The 18,968-nt window shown below is 47.5% G+C and overlaps 1 protein-coding gene across 3 annotated transcripts in view; it reads right to left on the bottom strand.

Annotated features, from left to right (window-relative positions):
• ddx41 (DEAD-box helicase 41) overlaps nucleotides 1–18,968 on the bottom strand; it is an 87,239-nt gene that overhangs the window by 9,406 nt on the left and 58,865 nt on the right. For all 3 annotated transcript variants that reach the window (XM_072483234.1, XM_072483237.1, XM_072483235.1), the window contains 4 exons: nucleotides 17,476–17,607; nucleotides 14,784–14,855; nucleotides 9,752–9,848; nucleotides 1,036–1,185 (listed from right to left, as the gene is read on the bottom strand). In XM_072483234.1, the coding sequence (XP_072339335.1) occupies nucleotides 1,036–1,185; nucleotides 9,752–9,848; nucleotides 14,784–14,855; nucleotides 17,476–17,607 (451 nt within the window). The remainder of the gene's footprint in view (nucleotides 1–1,035; nucleotides 1,186–9,751; nucleotides 9,849–14,783; nucleotides 14,856–17,475; nucleotides 17,608–18,968) is intronic.

Raw genomic sequence — 18,968 nt, 5'->3', positions numbered from 1 at the left:
AATTGTTCTCATAAACTATGCATGATATAAACCAAATTGATATTTGTGATTAGGTATAGATAACTGGTAACAACTGATTGGCATATGCTAATGTCTTATAATCAAATCTGGAGTACAACCTCAATGTTATCCTTGAATCAGGGCTCTCCGACATGCCTACTTGGAGCGTCAGCAGCCTGTGCTATTGCTCGCACCAAGAATCTTTGTCTGGTTTCTTGTGAGTGGGAGAGTGAAGTTCACTTGGCTGAATAGCTGTATTTTTCTCCACTAGTCAGCAATGTGATATGACTGGAAAATTGTTTTTTTAGTGACACTAACTGAGGGACACTAACTTCCCTGTTCTTCTTTGGAACTGTGAAATTGAATTTTCTGTGCCTACCTGAGAGCAGACAAGCCTTGTCATAAAGTCTCATCTGAAGGTGGCTACTCCAACACTGCACTGTGTTAGCGTGGAAATTTTGCTCATGTCTTTAAAAACAGTCCATGGAATTGGTCAGCTTTTACTCCAAATAGCTTCTCCAGTACTTTTTCTTCACTAATATTAACTGTTTTAAGTTCCTCACTTTCATTAAAACCCTAGTTCCCCATTGCTTCTTTGTGCCTCCTGCATTGCGCAGACAGATGCAAAATATTTGCTTAATCGCCTGCCATTTTCTTATTTCCCATTACAGTTTCTCCTGTCTCTGCCTCTAAGGGACACACATTTTCTTTTGTTAATCTCTTCCTTTTTAACCTAGACACGCTCCTACCCTCTGTTTCTACATTTGTAGCTAGTTTACTCTCAGTTTCCATTTTCCTCCTCTGCCGACATCTTACTGGGATGATTGAAACTTTCAGACTGAGCTCGATAGATTTTGTTTGGTCAGGCTATCAAGAGATATGGAGCAATGGCAGGAAAATTGCCTCCTTCTCTTCCCAGGGTGCAACTGAACTCTAGATCATTCATTGGTGCGATCAACTCGATCAATACCAGGTTCAAAGGAGCCTGTAACTCCTGTTCACTGGTGCATCTACAGATTAAGGAACCTTTCTTACCATAATTCTCAATCTCCTCAGGCATATCATAGTTAATAACATGCTGAATATTTGGGAAGTCCAAGCCTTTCGATGCTACATCGGTTGCCACAAGTACATCCTTATTTCCTTCTCGGAACGCCTCAATGGCTTTAGTCCGCTCCTCCTGGTCTGCAAAGAACCAGAACATGAACAAATCATATTAAACTGTTCAATCAGCTGGTATAAAGCTGTGCTTTAGAATCAGCAGATACTAAACACCAATCCTCAGTGGTACATTTTATCCTACAAAAGCCAAACTCCTTGAACAAGAGCAAAAATATATCAAATCTTGAGCTCTACCGAGTGAGAAAGGAAGGATTTTCACACTCAGAATCAACAACTTGCATTTGTATCGTAGAAAAACATTAGGAACAGACAATAAATGCTGTCCAGGCAGAAACACCCACAATCCATGATTTAAAAAAAATCCCAAACAACATTCAACACTCAGTCACAAATGATTGGTCAAAGAGGTATGTTTTTAAGGAGTGTCTTGAAGGAGGAGAGAGGAATAGAGAAAGGAAGAGATTTATGGAGGGCTTTGCAGAGCAACGGGCCTCAGAAGCTGAAGACACAGCCACCAATTTTAATAGCAATTAAAATCGGAGATGCTCAATTGGCAAGAATTGGAGGAGTGCAGATGCCTTGCAGGGTTGAGGGCCTGTAGAAGATTACGGAGGAGGGGTGTGGTCAAGGAGGGATTTGAAACAAAGATGAAAATGTAAAATCTGTGTTGTGTTTAAATCTGGGAGACAATGTAATTAAGCGAGCACAGGAGTGATGGGTGAACAGAATTTGATGCAAGTAGGATTCTTTATAACCTAAGTATATAGAGGGTGGATGATGGGAGTCAGGCCAAAAAAGCATATAATAATCAAGTCAAGAGGTAAACAAAGGCATGGATGAGGGTTTCAGCAGCAGAAAGCTGAGACAGGAGTCGCAATGGGTAATTATACAGAAGTGGAAGTAGGCGGCCTTTGAAATTGAGAGAATATGGGTTTAAAGGCCAGCTGTTGCAAACAGTATGGTTCAGACTCAGAGGTTGAAAAGTAACATGCTGCCTGTGTACTGATTGGATAGTTTAATTAATAATGCAAGGGCGGCATGTGGCACAGTGGTTAGCACTGGGACTGCGGCGCTAAGGACTCGGGTTCGAATCCCAACCCTGGGTCACTGTCCGTGTGGAGTTTGTACTCTCCCCATGTCTGCGTGGGTTTCACCCCCACAACCCAAAGATGTGCAGGTTAGGTGGATTGGCCACACTAAATTGTCCCTTAATTGGAGAAAAAAATAATTGGGTACTCTAAATTTAGGGAAAAAAAGCATGCGTACCTTTGATTGGTTAATTATTCTCATATACTATGCACGATGTAACCTTAATTAATAGTTATGGTTGGGCATAGAGACTTCCGGGTGCGGCGATGACCAGCTGAGTCGCACGTATCGGCAGCTCCCGGTGAAACGGACTTTTGGGCTCTTGATAGGAGCCCCAACGGCAATTTTGACGGCTAAAAACACTGTGCGGTAAACCAGAAGGGAATCCCCCATGGATACGGATGAAAAAAGGAGAAAGTGGCCGGATTGCAGTGGATCCTTTAGAACAGCTAGAACAGCGGCAAGGAAGGCGAGCAAAAACCAAGATGGCGTCGGAAGGTGGCAGTTTAACATGGGGCCCTGAACAACAAGAGTTCTTGAAATGCTGTGTGGAAGAGCTCAAAAAGGAAATGAAGAAAGAGCTGTTGGCCCCGATACTACAGGCGATCGAAGGGCTGAAGGAGGAACAAAAGACCCAGGAGCGGGAGCTTCGGGTCGTGAAGGCAAAGGCAGCCGAGAATGAGGACGACATACAGGGCCTGGTGGTGAAGACGGAGATGCATGAGGCACATCAGAAACGATGTGTGGAAAGGTTGGAGGCACTGGAGAACAACGCAAGGAGGAACAACCTGAGGATTCTTGGTCTTCCTGAAGGTGCGGAGGGAGCGGACGTCGGGGCATATGTGAGCACGATGCTGCACTCGTTAATGGGAGCGGAGGCCCCGGCGGGTCCGTTGGAGGTGGAGGGAGCATACCGAGTGATGGCGTGAGGACCGAGAGCAGGAGAAATTTCCAGAGCCATAGTGGTGAGATTCCTCCGTTTTAAGGATAGAGAAATGGTCCTTAGATGGGCAAAGAAAACTCGGAGCAGTAAATGGGAGAACGCGGTGATCCGTGTTTATCAAGACTGGAGTGCGGAGGTGGCGAGAAGGAGGGCGAGCTTTAATCGGGCCAAGGCGGTGCTTCATAAAAAGAAGATAAAATTTGGAATGCTGCAACCGGCAAGACTGTGGATCACATATCGAGGGAGGCACCACTACTTTGAGACGGCGGATGAAGCGTGGACTTTTATTGTGGAAGAAAAACTGGAATGAGCGGGTTATTAAAAAGAACGTTGGAACAAAATGGTGGGGCGAATGTGGGGGGCGAAGAGGGGGGTTAAAAAGGGGGGAAAGAGGAGTTTTATGTACTAATCCTGCGATGTGGTAACTTTTCTCTCTTCCACAGGTGGTGATGGGGGGAGGAGGGGAGGTGGAGGAGATGGGGCATTGGCCATTGGGGGCGGGGCCAAGGGAGAAGCGCGGGCTTGGTTCCCGCGCTATGATAATCATGGCGGGAATAGAGAAGCAGGAAGGAGGGGGCGTCGCATGGTGCGAGCCGAGGTCACGGGGGGAAGCCGAGGTCGGCCAGAGTTTGCTGACTTCTGGGAGCAACATGGGGGGAGCAATTACGCTAGTGGGGGATCTAGCGGGGGGGGTGGGAGGGGGGAATTACTGGGTTGCTGCTGCTGGGGAGAGGGGGGAGCTGGTATGGGAGGGGATGGGCGGGGGGGCACTGCCTGGGGGAGATACAGCTGCGTGGGAACCGGGTGAGGAGCTGGAAAAAGGGGATGGCTAATCGACAAGGGGGGGAGGAGTAGGAAGCCCCCCAACCCGGCTGATCATGTGGAACGTGAGAGGGCTGAACGGGCCGATAAAGAGGGCACGAGTACTCACACACCTTAAGAAACTTAAGGCAGATGTGGTTATGTTACAGGAAACGCACCTGAAACTGATTTCAGGTTAGGCTACGCAAAGGATGGGTGGGGCAGGTGTTCCATTCGGGGCTAGATGCGAAAAACAGGGGCGTGGCTATATTAGTGGGGAAGCGGGTAATGTTCGAGGCAAAGACTATAGTGGCGGATAACGGGGGCAGATACGTGATGGTGAGTGGCAAACTACAGGGGGAGACGGTGGTTTTGGTAAACGTATATGCCCCGAACTGGGATGATGCCAATTTCATGAGGCGGATGCTAGGACGCATTCCGGACCTAGAGATGGGAAAGCTGATAATGGGGGGGGATTTTAATACGGTGTTGGAACCAGGGCTGGATAGGTCGAAGTCCAGGACTGGAAGGAGGCCGGCAGCAGCCAAGGTACTTAAAGATTTTATGGAGCAGATGGGAGGTGTAGACCCGTGGAGATTTAGCAGACCTAGGAGTAAGGAGTTCTCGTTTTTCTCCTATGTCCATAAAGTCTACTCGCGAATAGACTTTTTTGTGCTGGGAAGGGCGTTGATCCCGAAGGTGAGGGGAACGGAGTATACGGCTATAGCCATTTCGGATCACGCTCCACACTGGGTAGACTTGGAGATAGGGGAGGAAACAGGAGGGCGCCCACCCTGGAGAATGGACATGGGACTAATGGCAGATGAAGGGGTGTGTCTAAGGGTGAGGGGGTGCATTGAAAAGTACTTGGAACTCAATGATAATGGGGAGGTCCAGGTGGGAGTGGTCTGGGAGTCGCTGAAGGCGGTGGTTAGAGGGGAGCTGATATCAATAAGGGCACATAAAGGGAAGCAGGAGAGTAAGGAACGGGAGCGGTTGCTGCAAGAACTTTTGAGGGTGGACAGACAATATGCGGAAGCACCGGAGGAGGGACTGTACAGGGAAAGGCAAAGGCTACATGTAGAATTTGACTTGCTGACTACGGGCACTGCAGAGGCACAATGGAGGAAGGCAGAGGGTGTACAGTACGAATATGGGGAGAAGGCGAGCAGGTTGCTGGCACACCAATTGAGGAAAAGGGGAGCAGTGAGGGAAATAGGGGGAGTGAGGGATGAGGAAGGAGAGATGGAGCGGGGAGCGGAGAGAGTTTAAGACATTTTATAAAAAATTATATGAAGCTCAACCCCCGGATGGGAGGGAGAGAATGATGGGCTTTTTGGATCGGCTGGAATTTCCCAAGGTGGAAGAGCAGGAAAGGGTGGGACTGGGAGCACAGATCGAGGTAGAAGAAGTGGTGAAAGGAATTAGGAGCATGCAGGCAGGAAAGGCCCCGGGACCGGATGGATTCCCAGTCGAATTCTATAGAAAATATGTGGACTTGCTCGCCCCGGTATTGACGAGGACCTTTAATGAGGCAAAGGAAAGGGGACAACTGCCCCTGACTATGTCTGAAGCAACGATATCGCTTCTCTTAAAGAAGGAAAAGGACCCGCTACAATGCGGGTCCTATAGACCTATTTCCCTCCTAAATGTAGATGCCAAGATCCTGGCCAAGGTAATGGCAATGAGAATAGAGGAATGTGTCCCGGGGGTGGTCCATGAGGACCAAACTGGGTTTGTGAAGGGGAGACAACTGAACACGAATATACGGAGGCTGTTAGGGGTAATGGTGATGCCCCCACCAGAGGGGGAAGCGGAGATAGTAGTGGCGATGGATGCCGAGAAAGCATTTGATAGAGTGGAGTGGGATTATTTGTGGGAGGTGTTGAGGAGATTTGGTTTTGGAGAGGGGTATGTTAGATGGGTGCAGCTGTTGTATAGGGCCCCGATGGCGAGCGTGGTCACGAATGGACGGGGATCTGCATATTTTCGGCTCCATAGAGGGACAAGGCAGGGATGCCCTCTGTCCCCATTATTGTTTGCACTGGCGATTGAGCCCCTGGCAATAGCATTGAGGGGTTCCAAGAAGTGGAGGGGAGTACTTAGAGGAGGAGAAGAACACCGGGTATCTTTGTATGCGGACGATTTGTTACTATATGTGGCAGACCCGGCGGAGGGGATGCCAGAAATAATGCGGATACTTGGGGAGTTTGGGGATTTTTCAGGGTATAAATTGAACATGGGGAAAAGTGAGTTGTTTGTGGTGCATCCAGGGGAGCAGAGTAGAGAAATAGAGGACCTACCGTTGAGGAAGGTAACAAGAGACTTTCGTTATCTGGGGATCCAGATAGCCAAGAATTGGGGCACATTGCATAGGTTAAATTTAACGCGGTTGGTGGAACAAATGGAGGAGGATTTCAAGAGATGGGATATGGTATCCCTGTCACTGGCAGGGAGGGTGCAGGCGGTTAAGATGGTGGTCCTCCCGAGATTCCTCTTTGTGTTTCAGTGCCTCCCGGTGGTGATCACGAAGGCTTTTTTAAAAAGGATTGAAAAGAGCATCATGGGTTTTGTGTGGGCCGGGAAGACCCCGAGAGTGAGGAAGGGATTCTTACAGCGTAGCACGGATAGGGGGGGGCTGGCACTACCGAGCCTAAGTGAGTATTATTGGGCCGCTAATATTTCAATGGTGAGTAAGTGGATGGGAGAGGAGGAGGGAGCAGCGTGGAAGAGATTAGAGAGGGCGTCCTGTATGGGGACTAGCCTACAGGCTATGGTGACAGCCCCAATTGCTGTTCTCACCGAGGAACTACACCACAGGCCCGGTGGTGGTGGCTACACTGAAGATTTGGGGACAGTGGAGACGGCATAGGGGAAAGACTGGAGCCTTGGGCGGGTCCCCGATAAGAAACAACCATAGGTTTGCCCCGAGGGGAATGGATGGGGGATATGGAATGTGGCAAAGAGCAGGAATAACGCAACTGAAAGATCTGTTTGTGGATGGGAAGTTTGCGAGTCTGGGAGCGCTGACCGAGAAATATGGGTTGCCCCAAGGGAATGCATTCAGGTATATGCAACTGAGGGCTTTTGCGAGGCAACAGGTGAGGGAATTCCCGCAGCTCCCGACACAAGAGGTGCAGGACAGAGTGATCTCAAAGACATGGGTGGGGGATGGTAAGGTGTCAGATATATATAGGGAAATGAGGGACGAAGGGGAGACTATGGTAGATGAACTAAAAGGGAAATGGGAAGAAGAGCTGGGGGAGGAGATCGAGGAGGGGCTGTGGGCAGATGCCCTAAGCAGGGTAAACTCGTCATCCTCGTGTGCCAGGCTAAGCCTGATTCAGTTTAAGGTATTACACAGGGCGCATATGACTGGAGCACGGTTCAGTAAATTTTTTGGGGTGGAGGATAGGTGTGCGAGGTGCTCGAGAAGCCCAGCGAATCATACCCATATGTTTTGGTCATGCCCGGCACTACAGGGGTTTTGGATGGGGGTGACAAAGGTGCTTTCAAAAGTAGTGGGGGTCCGGGTCGAACCAAGCTGGGGGTTGGCTATATTTGGGGTTGCACAAGAGCCGGGAGTGCAGGAGGCGAGAGAGGCCGATGTTTTGGCCTTTGCGTCCCTAGTAGCCCGGCGCAGGATATTGCTAATGTGGAAAGAAGCCAAGCCCCCGGGGGTGGAGACCTGGATAAATGACATGGCAGGGTTTATAAAGCTAGAGCGGATTAAGTTCGTTCTAAGGGGGTCGGCTCAAGGGTTCACCAGGTGGTGGCAACCGTTCGTCGAATACCTCGCAGAAAGATAGATGGAATGGAAAAAAGAAGGCAGCAGCAGCAGCCCAGGATCGGGGGGCCGGGGGGGGGGGGAGGAACCAGAAGGACTCTCAGGGTTGTTAATATACACTGTATAATTTGTATAGGTCGTTGCTACAGATAATTATATATTGGACTGTTAAATTATATTTTTGGAGAGTGTTACTTGTGATAAGGCAGTTGCCAATTAGGGTTAGTTTTCATTTTTGTTATTTATTATTTATTCATTTTCTGTTTATAAAATAGGTCATTGTTATTTGTGTTGTTATAATATTGTGTAAAGGATGCACAATGTACTGTGTTGGTTGACGAAAAATTTTCAATAAAACATTTTTTTTTTTTTTAAATGATTGGGCATAGATAACTAGTAACAAATGATTGGTAAATGCTAATTTATTACTGTAACCGAATCTCAAAGTATATCTGCCTGTACAATTCTTGAATATGTGCTCTCCGGCATCCCAATGAGTAATGCCACTAGCCCCTGCGATAGCTTGTAATAAAGGCTGAGTTTTAACTCCAAGATGTTTGGTTTGTCGTGAGTGGAAGTGAAGTACACTGAAATCGAATAGCTGTACTTTTCCCCCCAAAACTGTTTTTTTGCCAATCTTGTATCCATGCTACTATGTTACCCTCTACACCATAAGCTTTTATTTTCTGCAATAATCTTTGATGTAACACTTTATCAAATGCCTTCTGGAAATCCAAGTACAGTACGTCTAAAGGCTCCCCTATATCCACAGTGCATATTACTCCCTCAACGGCCAATAAATTGAGTAAGCATGATTTCTCGGTCACAAAACCCTGCTGACTCTTCCCGATTACCTTGGTCTTTTTTCTAAGTGCCTCGCTATAACCTACTTGATACTTGACTCTCACACCTTTCCCACAACAGACAGCAAGCTAACAAGACTGTAGCTTTCTGTTTTCTGCCAGCCTCCCTTCTTGAATAATGGGGTTATATTTGGTACTTTTTAGTCTGATGAAACCTTTGCAGAATCTAGGAAGTTGTGGAAGATCAACACTAACGCATCTACTATCTCATTAAACACCTCTTTTATGACCCGAGGATGAAGTCCATCAGGATCCAGAGACTCGTCCGCCTGCAACTTCATTAGTTTGCTCAGTACAGCTTCCCTAGTGATTGTAATTTCACCAAGTTCCTTTCTCTCCTCCACCTTCCAATTGACAGCTATTACTAGAACTTTTTTAAATCTTCTATAGTGAAAACAGAAGCAACATGTGTTCATTTCATCCGCAATTTCCTCATTATCCACTATTAACTCTCTAGAAGACCAACACTCACTTTCCTTACTCTTTTCCTTTTTAAATACCTGCAGAAACACGTGCTATCCGTTTTTATATTTCTAGCTAGCTTCCTCTCATACTCTAATTTCTTTCTTTGGATGAACCTTTTAGTCATTCTGTGTCGTTCTTTTAGATTCTGACCAATCATCTGACCTGTCACTCATCTTTGCACAGTTGTACGCTTTTTCCATGAGTTTAATGCTTTCCTTAACTTCTTTATTTAACCAAGGGTGGTGGGTCCTCCACTTAGAATTTTTCTTTTACAGTAGGAACATACTGAAATATCCCCTTAAATTATTTTATAAATTGCTTCTCTGTTGATCTATCCTAGTATCCCATTTCACTTCAGTTAGCTCAGCTTGCATGTGTAATATAATTTCGATTTTTGTCACAAGTAGGCTAATCACATAGTAGCCCTTAATTACTTTCAAAATACTAGTGTAGGGCCCATTATTCTCCCTTTATAGGGGCAAAATTCCATTGTCCAAAAGTCAGAGTTCTGCCACACGGTGGAAACTTTTCATCCTTGTGGAACATACAGCCATAAAAGACCGAACACACACACACACACACATTAACATATCTAAGAGACTAGAAATCAAGAGTTTTCTTATTTGGAAGTGGGGTGCCAGGGTACAGATGTAAGGACAAACAGTTTGTGTTTGAGCTTACCTTTCCCCCCGTGTATGGCAACAGCCTCCACACCCTTCAAGAGCAGGTATTCATGGATCGCATCTACATCAGCTTTCTTCTCCGCAAATATTAACACCTGAAATGTATATTAAGGTTGGCCATTTATCAAAGATCTAACACAACACACTATATTTTAATGGATATATATTAGGTAAACATGTCTACCTCCTAATATTTAAAAAACTGGACAAAGTCTTTAATAAAGCTGAAACTACGTCTACCTGTAAGCCTGAACAAAAGAATGTTTCTGGCAATGTCAGAGAAGTTGGAACTGGATCAACTCTGAAGATACGCTCATGACCCCTGTGGCTGCAAGGATCAAAGTAAATTCTACAAAGGCCATATACATGAACTTTCATAAACCATAAGTCTACCAGTCTGCTAGGATAAAGGACCCTGAAAACTCCTTTGAAATTGTTAATGGCTGGACCATTAACAATCTCCAGAATCCAGACAAAGGAACATACATCCTTTGTCAAAGCCAAAATGACGGGAGTCATGTGACTTGATCCCCTACCTGGAGGAACCTGCGACAGTGTCTTGCTGTACTGCCAGTCTACCATCTTCCATCCCGGCGACACAGTGGTTAGCACTGCTGCCTCACAGCTCCAGGGACCCCGGTTCAATTCCTGTCTCGGGTGACCGTCGGTGTGGAGTTTGCCCTTTCTCCTCATGTCTGTGTGGGTTTCCTCTGGGTACACCGGTTTCCTCCCACAGTCTAAAGATGTGCAGGTTAGGTGGATTGGCCGTGCAAAATTGCTCCTTAATGTCCAAAAGGATAGGTGAGGTTACTGGGTTACGGGGATAGGGTGGTAGCGTGGGTTTAATTAGGGTGCCCTTTCCAAGGGCCGATGTAGATCCGGAGAGCCGAATGGCCTCTTTCTGCACTGTAAATTCTATGATTCTATGATCTACCAAGCAGCAGCTCAAAACAAGGACTCAGTCCAGATGAATACCTGAACCCACCTACCACCACCCACCTACCACCACCCCAATCCATGCTGTTTCTGTTAGAACATCTGTATCAGTGCCTACAAGATTAATTCATCTCTATGTGCCTATCATGTCATGGAACTCATTGCTATTGGAAAAGTTAATTATCCAGCATCAGTCTTCAGTCTGCCAACTTCTGTGAAGGAATACACCATCGGAATTTGAGTCTGGACTCACGTGAAACAATCATCTTTTATTCTGTGGTCTTTGCCCTGCAAATTGTTATTTCTCTGTCTCCCCTCTTTTATTGTACGAGTGAAAATAGGAGGCTGCATGGCGACTTTCCTGTTGTGTTAGTGAATAAACTACCCTCTGAGCTTACCCCATCTTGAGTTTGCTATGGGGCTATTCATAGAAATTGGATCACACCAAAACTATGGGGTTGGGAAATACACCATAGTTTATAAAGGGGGGAATTCAAAATTAAAACACCTCTGTTTATGGACAGGGGTTGAAAGGAGAAATCAGGGTTGTTTAAATTAAACCCTCTCCTGTCCGTAACACATAAGATACCAAGTTTGCAGTTGAGTTTCAGTGCCTGCAAAGTTCCTCAATTTGGCACTGTTTCTTTGGAATTCTCTGCTAAAAGCAAGAGATATTTCCTAACCAGAGGCGTCGCATACTCCCTCTGCCATTTTGAGAGAAACAAGTCATATGAACCACTCACTATCTGAACCCTTGTCCAGTCCTCTCCCAGAAGGCAATGGTCACAGCTCATATGTGTCAGAACCTTGCACACACAAATGCACAGCCATGCACATTTTCACAAACACACGCACATGGGACACAGAAACCATGTGCACACATAAACACAGAAGGAACAGATTGTGATGCATGTAAGACATTGTTATATGTATTACATATTTGTGGTAGTAATATTAACGAAAACCCTGGTTTAAAATACATAAAGGCAGTGTGTCAACTTAAGCTGTGATTAGGAAGTCGTAAAATTGAGGTAACCATTGCTTCTAACCATTTACTTGTTTACAGAGAGATGGCTAATGGAACATTGTTTCGATTTCTGGCGATTCCCTGGGGTGTAGATAGTTTGAGGGATTGTGTTTAGTCTGAGTTAAGCAGGTCATGGGATAAGTTAGTGGGAGTCAGGTCTGTCTGTAGTTTTGCAGTCTGCTGGAAGATTTTATGTTGAACAGCAGTTTGCCATAAGATTTGAGTCTGACAAGATAGGACAGTAAGAAGTCTTACAATACCAGGTTACAGTCCAACAGGTTTGTTTTGAATCACTAGCCTTCGGAGCACTGAGAAGGAGCAGTGCTCTGAAAGCTAGTGATTTGAAACAAACCTGGTGGGCTTTAACCTGATGTTGTAAGACTTCTTACTGTGCTCACCCCATTCCAACGCCAGCATCTCCACATCAAAGATAGAAGTATTTTCAGGTTATTCCTGAAAGGGTCTCTCTCCAACAGAGAACTCCAAGTAACCCTGACTGCTAACTTTATATATAAGTGGATTTTTAATTGTGCTGAGTTGCTTTGTTGGAACACATACAAAGAAGTACACAAATGCACAAGCATGCATACAAACATTCACGCGAGTATAAGCACATATGCATGAACACATGTGCACATAGGAATGCACGTAGACCAGACTAACACATACATTTACACAAACACGTGCACTCACATTTTCCATTGTAAAACAACACAAGGGGCTTCAGTTGTGTTATGAAACAAAATTTAGGTGTTTGGGTTAAAACTTAACTAATTCGATGGGATACGATACCCACATAAGAGCAATACCCAGAAAGTCCAGGTCCAGGAAGCCGGCAAGTAAAGATTCGTCGACGGATTTCGAAGCCTCTGAAGGCTCTTCTGCTGAGAAAATGGCGGAGGCTGCTGCCACAACTCTGGCCACTCCACTGACGGCTGAGATGCTTTCAGGCACCTTGGCAGTGCAATTTCAGAAACAGTGGCGGACTGTCCCTGAGGAACCCCATAACTCAATAGAAGTGGCCCTAGCTCACATTCAGTCGGCGTTGGCGAAGTCTGATGGGACGGTAAAGGCGCATGATGGAGCGTTAAGAGTATGTGGAGATAGTGTCTGGAAGCAGAGCGATCAGATTGTCTCCTTGGAGGCTGAAATGGCAATGTTGGTAGGTGATAATAGAGCACTGAGGGTCAAAGTGGACAATCTGAAGAATTGCTCCAGGAGACAGAATCTTAGAATCGTGGGTCTACCGAAGGGAGTGGCAGGCCCAAATCTGACAGACTATATCTCAAAGATGTTTGGGAGGATGGGGTTGGGTTGGGGGAGGGGTCACAGGCAAACATCGTGAGGCTCCATGCGGAGCCGAAATGAAGGAATGAGCCCCGAGGAGAACAAAGGACGACCGAGGCTACAAATGGGAGGAGAACGCCATCAGGCTCTATCAAGAGGTGAGTGCAGAACTTGCAAAAAGGCAGGCGGTGTTTAACAAGGCCAAGGCCCCAATGTGCAGAGGAGGCTGATGCTTTTGTTAAGAAGAATGGGCTGGGGGCGAGTTAATTGTAATTTTAAGAGGTCGCTGTATTATTGGGCAGGGCATGTGGTTATGGGAACTTGTTGGGGTTTCTTGCACAAGTTTGTATTTTCTTGTTCTTGTGTGGGATGGGTGTATTTTCTTTGATTATTAAAGTTGGATGTGGGCAGGGGCGGGTTGTTATGGCTATTTATTTGTTTTCACTCCAGGCAGGGGTCATCCTGCTCGCTGAGGAGGTAGACAACGAGAACGAAGTAGTAGGGGTAACTGCAGCTCATTACTTTATTGCAATTTTAGATAATGAGTTTAGGGTTTTGGTTTAGTTTAGTTTAGGGGTAGAGATAGTTGAGGGAGGAGCTAGGGTTTTTTTTTTGTCCTTTGGTTGTTTGATTGTTCATTTAGGTACGGTGTTGTGGGGAGGCAGTGATGCGGATGGGGAGTAAAGCTCCCTCTGCACTTTCCCATCAGACAACCCAAAGACAGGTACAACATAGGATAGATGTATTGTCTCGTCAAACACTCTCTGGACAGGTAAAGCACAGGTTGGACGCTGAACACCATGGATCAGCAAGATACTGCTCACATTACTGAGAGATGACCAGCAGTTCTCAAAGGAGACATTGGGCTTGAACTAACGAGAAACAAACAGAGTACGTTCTGGGTGGGATTAACGGAGTCCTTCTCAGCGCTTGTAGATGCCAATATCTAATGACACTCTGGGGACCTTGGGCGCCTCAGCGGGGAACGCCCCGTTGAGACAGCGCTAAGTTGTATTCCCTGCACTGAGGAGCACCGCTTGTCAATGCAGGAAGAAATCGGGGTGTCATTTGTAAATGCCGCCCTGATCTTTCAACGCCCTGATGTGACCCCAGTAACCTCCCCCCCCCCCCCCCCCCCCCCCAACGCACCCATTGGGGGGTCCTCGAGCCCCGTGCACCCCACCTCACATAGGCAGGGCACTTCCTGGCCCAATCCCCGGCACGGGCAAAATGCTGCCTAGGTACTGCCAGCCTGACAGTACCCCTTTTGGCCTGGCAGTGCCACCTAAGCACCCTGGCAGTGCCAAGCCAGCACCTGGGTGGCACTGCCATGGTGCCAGGTTGGCAGTGCCCAGGTGGCATCAGCAGTTCCAGGGTACAACCCTGCCTAGAGGCCACCCACCTGGGACCTCCAATCACTTGGGAGACCCCCCCTCAAGTGCCATTCTGCCTGGTCTGTTTGTGGGGACCAGTGCTAAACGGCACCCGGCTGGGGTCTCCTCGCCGAGGCCATTAGATCCCGGGTAGCAGTTAGAACCGGTCTCAGCAAAGTTAAGCGAGTGTTAGATCTCACGAGGCGCAACAACCGTTGGGAATCCTGGAAGAGGCCTCTCGCGGGATGTACCGGCCACGTCTAATCCTGATTTCAGCGGGAGGCAGCCGGTAATATCGCGTCCATTGTGTGTGGTGCTACAATGTCTGTCAATTATTGGGTGTAATATCTCATCACACTAAGAGGCAAAACAATGAAATTGGACTAGACTGAAGTGAAGTCCTTTACCGGAGGTGGAGTCTTCTGCAGACATTCCAGCAAGTACACCATCTTAGCTTCTTCCTTCACGTATTCCACCTCCTAAACATAAGAGGACATTCACATTTCATTCATGTTGATCAGCACTAATTCTCTGAAGGGGTAACATGTCGGAATTTAAAGTTTTCAGCATGAACATCAAACCAGCCAACTCATTCAGAATCTGAGCCTCGCCATCAACTTGAAAAGGAGAAACAGTTAACACTGATCCCTTCTAACCTTTTTGGTCATTAAGGGCAATTTATCATGGCCAATCCACCAAACCTGCACGTCTTTGGACTGTGGGAGGAAGCCGGAGCACCCGGAGGAAACCCACGCACACACGGGGAGAACGTGCAGACTCCGCACAGACAGTGAACCAAGCCGGGAATCGAACCTGGGACCCTGGCGCTGTGAAGCAACAGTGCGGTAGCACAAGTGGATAGCACTGTGGCTTCACAGCGCCAGGGTCCCAGGTTCGATTCCCTGCTGGGTCACTGTCTGTGCGGAGTCTGCACGGTCTCCCCGTGTTTGCGTGGGTTTCACCCCCACAACCCAAAGATGTGCAAAGTAGGTGGATCGGCCACGCTAAATTGCCCCTTAATTGGAAAAACTGAATTGGATACTCTAAATTTTTTTTTTTTAATAATAATCTTTATTATCACAAGTCGACTTACATTGCAATGAAGTTACTGTGACAAGCCCCTAGTTGCCACATTCCAGCACTTGTTCGGGTACATAAAGGGAGAATTCAGAATGTCCAAATTACCTACAGCACGTCTTTCGGCACTAGTGGGAAGAAACTGGAGCACGCGGAAGAAACTCACACAAACACGAGGAGAACTTGTGACATTAATAAAGATTATTATATTTGAGGAAATGACCAGAGAAAGACATGGGGCTGGATTCTCCCATACCCGGCGGGGCGGGGTGTCCCAGCGGGACAGAGTGGCGTGAACCACTCTGGCGTGGGGCCGCCCCAAAAGTGCGGAATCCTCCGCACCTTCAGGGGCTAGACCCGCCCCGGAGTGGTTGGCGCCCCGCCGGCCGACGGGATAGGGGCTTGGCGCCACGCCAACCGTGCCGAAGGGCCTCCGCCGGCAGGCGCGAGTCGGCGCATGCGCGGGAGCGCCAGCGCATGCTGGCGTCATCCCCGCGCATGCGCGGGAGGGTTTGTCTCCGCATCGGCCATCGCAGAGGACCACAGTGGCCGATGCGGAGAAATAAGAGTGCCCCCACGGCACAGGCCCGCCCGCGGGTCGGTGGGCCCCGACTGCGGGCCAGGTCACCTTGGGGGCCCCTCCCGGGGCCAGATAACCCAGGAACCCCGGAGCTCGTCCGCGCCGCCAGGTCCCGTCGGCAAGGGACCTACTCTAATTTACGCCGGCCGGCGGGACCGTCTACAGACGGGCGGGACTGCGGCCCATCGCGGGACGGAGAATTCAGGCGGCCCCGGCGCCCATTGAGTCGCGCCGGACCCCACCATTCTCTGAGGCGGGCGGCGCGACTCTCGCCGGGCCGTTTTTTGGGGGGCGGGAGAATTGGGAGGACGGCGGGGGCGGGATTCACGCCGACCCCCTGCCATTCTCCCGCCCGGCGGAGGGTCGGAGAATCCCGCCCCAGGTCTTTAAAAAGAATGACCTATGGCAGGCAGACATAGTCATAGGATGGATATTCGGAAAAAGATGGCTGAGGAATGACCAGACATTACAATCATAGGGTATAGCAAGTAGAGGGAAGGGAAGAAAGAAATAAAAAAAGAAAAAGATGATGGGACTCAGGGGAGGAGAGAGGATGAACATGCAGGATCTTGGAGCATGAAAGGGGCAGGGGTGCAATGCATCAGACAATGAAGAAGGTGCAGGACAGGGGAAGGCAATGGGACAATGGAAAAGTGAAATGGGGAGAGAAAGGACAAGAGAGAATGAATGAAAGAAAAAAGAATGGAAAAGAAAAATGTAGTTGCTCTTATTTTGTAAACGAGTGCAATAAGCCAATTTATACACAGCAAACAGATATTTGACAATCTATTTCAGTGATGTTGAGTGTGGAATAAAGTTTGGCCTGGACTCCTCTTTGAAATAGTCCTATCGGAACTTTCATGGTCACCTTCGAGAAGATAGCCCTTGAGAGTGCAGCATTCCCTGATACTCGGAGTGGCAGTCTAGACTTTGTGCTCAAGTCTCTGGATTGTACCTCCTGACTCAAAAGCGAGTATAAAATATCATGCAATTGCACTTCCTCCACTAAGCCACAACTAACGCTTGATAAATATACTTTTTTTCTCAAGATACAGTGGGACAAAAACAGGAGGACTTTCTGGAATGAAAACAAAAAATACTGGAAACACTCAGCAATAAGGCAGCATCTATGGAGATAGAAACAGTTAACATTACAAATCAAGGAACTTTAAGCAGATTCTGAATATTTCCAGCATTTTCTGTTTTTATTTCGGATTTCCAGCTTCTGGAACCTTCTTTGGACAGTACATGTACCATTTGGAGTTATGCAGAAGGCAATAAGGAGCTACGTTAGTGTTGGTTAAATCAAAAAGTTTCAGATGGAGCTCTTAAGCAAAGCTATTTTCTAATCTGACGTTGAAAAATTCCTTTGAAGCCCTTGTCTTTACACGGGTTAACTATATCACACAGTATCCAGATGAATTTTACTCTTTCCATCTCACCTGGATCACATCGAGGCTGGCAGCTCCTGCCCGGCCCACATTGATGGTGATGGGCTTCACCAGGGCACTCTTGGCAAAGTTCTGAATCTTTTTCGGCATGGTGGCACTGAAAAGTAGAGTTTGGCGTTGGCCCTGTGGGAAGGTGTAAAGTGACATGAACATGAGCCTAATAAGCATCAGACTGGACAAATCCCTCCTACGGAGACAAATGGGAAGTCAAAGCTTTCCATTTCTGGCCACAGTTCGGAACTCCCCTCCCGTTTCAACTGAATATCAACATCTCCTTGCAGAGGTGTGCCTTATAATTGAGCACAGTACGAAGTCTTACACCAGGTTAAAGTCCAACAGGTTTGTTTTGATGTCACTAGCTTTCGGAGCGCTGCTCCTTCCTCAGGTGAATGAAGAGATCTGTTCCAGAAACACATATATAGAAAAATTCAAAGATGCCAAACAATGCTTGGAATGCGAGCATTAGCAGGTGATTAAATCTTTACAGATCCAGAGATGGGGTAACCCCAGGTTAAAGAGGTGTGAATTGTACCAAGCCAGGACAGTTGGTAGGATTTCGCAGGCCAGATGGTGGGGGATGAATGTAATGCGACATGAATCCCAGGTCCCGGTTGAGGCCGCACTCAACCGCACTCAGTGCGGCCTCAACCGGGACCTGGGATTCATGTCACATTACATTCATCCCCCACCATCTGGCCTGCGATGGAGGAAGGAGCAGCGCTCCGAAAGCTAGTGACATCAAAACAAACCTGTTGGACTTTAACCTGGTGTTGTAAGACTTCGTACTGTGCTCACCCCAGTCCAACGCCGGCATCTCCACATCATAATTGAGCAGCAAATGGCCCTTATTCATTATTGTGAGGGCCATAAGGCCCATTTTGGGAAGGCAAAGGAGAGTTATCCCCTCTAATTTCCTCTTTCGCAGCCAAAAGACGACTATCCTAGAGTAGATCATTAAATCTCACTCACATAACCATTCTGGTAGTGGAACAACAGAGGTCAGGACTAGAAGCAATACCCAAGCAATGGCAGGGGTGTGGAGGAGCACAAGCACAGGGCCCTGGGTAATGGAAGACATAATAACTGAGAAGGATAATAATTAGAGATGCCATTCCTGATGACTAATGAAAGCATCAAGTGAGAAGAGCAGGGTCAAATACTGCTATGGTTCCCTCATCCAGTCAAATATTCTGCCGACACCATCCACCTAGACTCAGTCAACAGGTGTCCAGAAAACTGTAACCAGCATTAGAGAGTGTAGGGCGAAAGAAGGAGAGAGCAAACAAAGGGAAGTGGGGGTGGGGACAGAAGCAATACAGTCTAGTCTGGACATACGTCACTGACACCACCAGGTCTCAGTGAGGAACAGACTAGGGATTTTGAAGAGCTGGGAGGGTAGGTATAACTCAATCAACCTGGTTTTAATTCAACTACAATGTTTACAGGTTTCTGCCTGTTCACTTCATTAAGCCAGTCACTTCACT

This window comes from Scyliorhinus torazame, chromosome 18 (assembly GCF_047496885.1).
Source record: "Scyliorhinus torazame isolate Kashiwa2021f chromosome 18, sScyTor2.1, whole genome shotgun sequence".
Taxonomy (NCBI): Eukaryota; Metazoa; Chordata; class Chondrichthyes; order Carcharhiniformes; family Scyliorhinidae; genus Scyliorhinus; species Scyliorhinus torazame.
The sequence above is the reverse complement of the archived record's forward strand: the minus strand, read 5'-3'. Positions and strand labels throughout refer to the sequence as shown.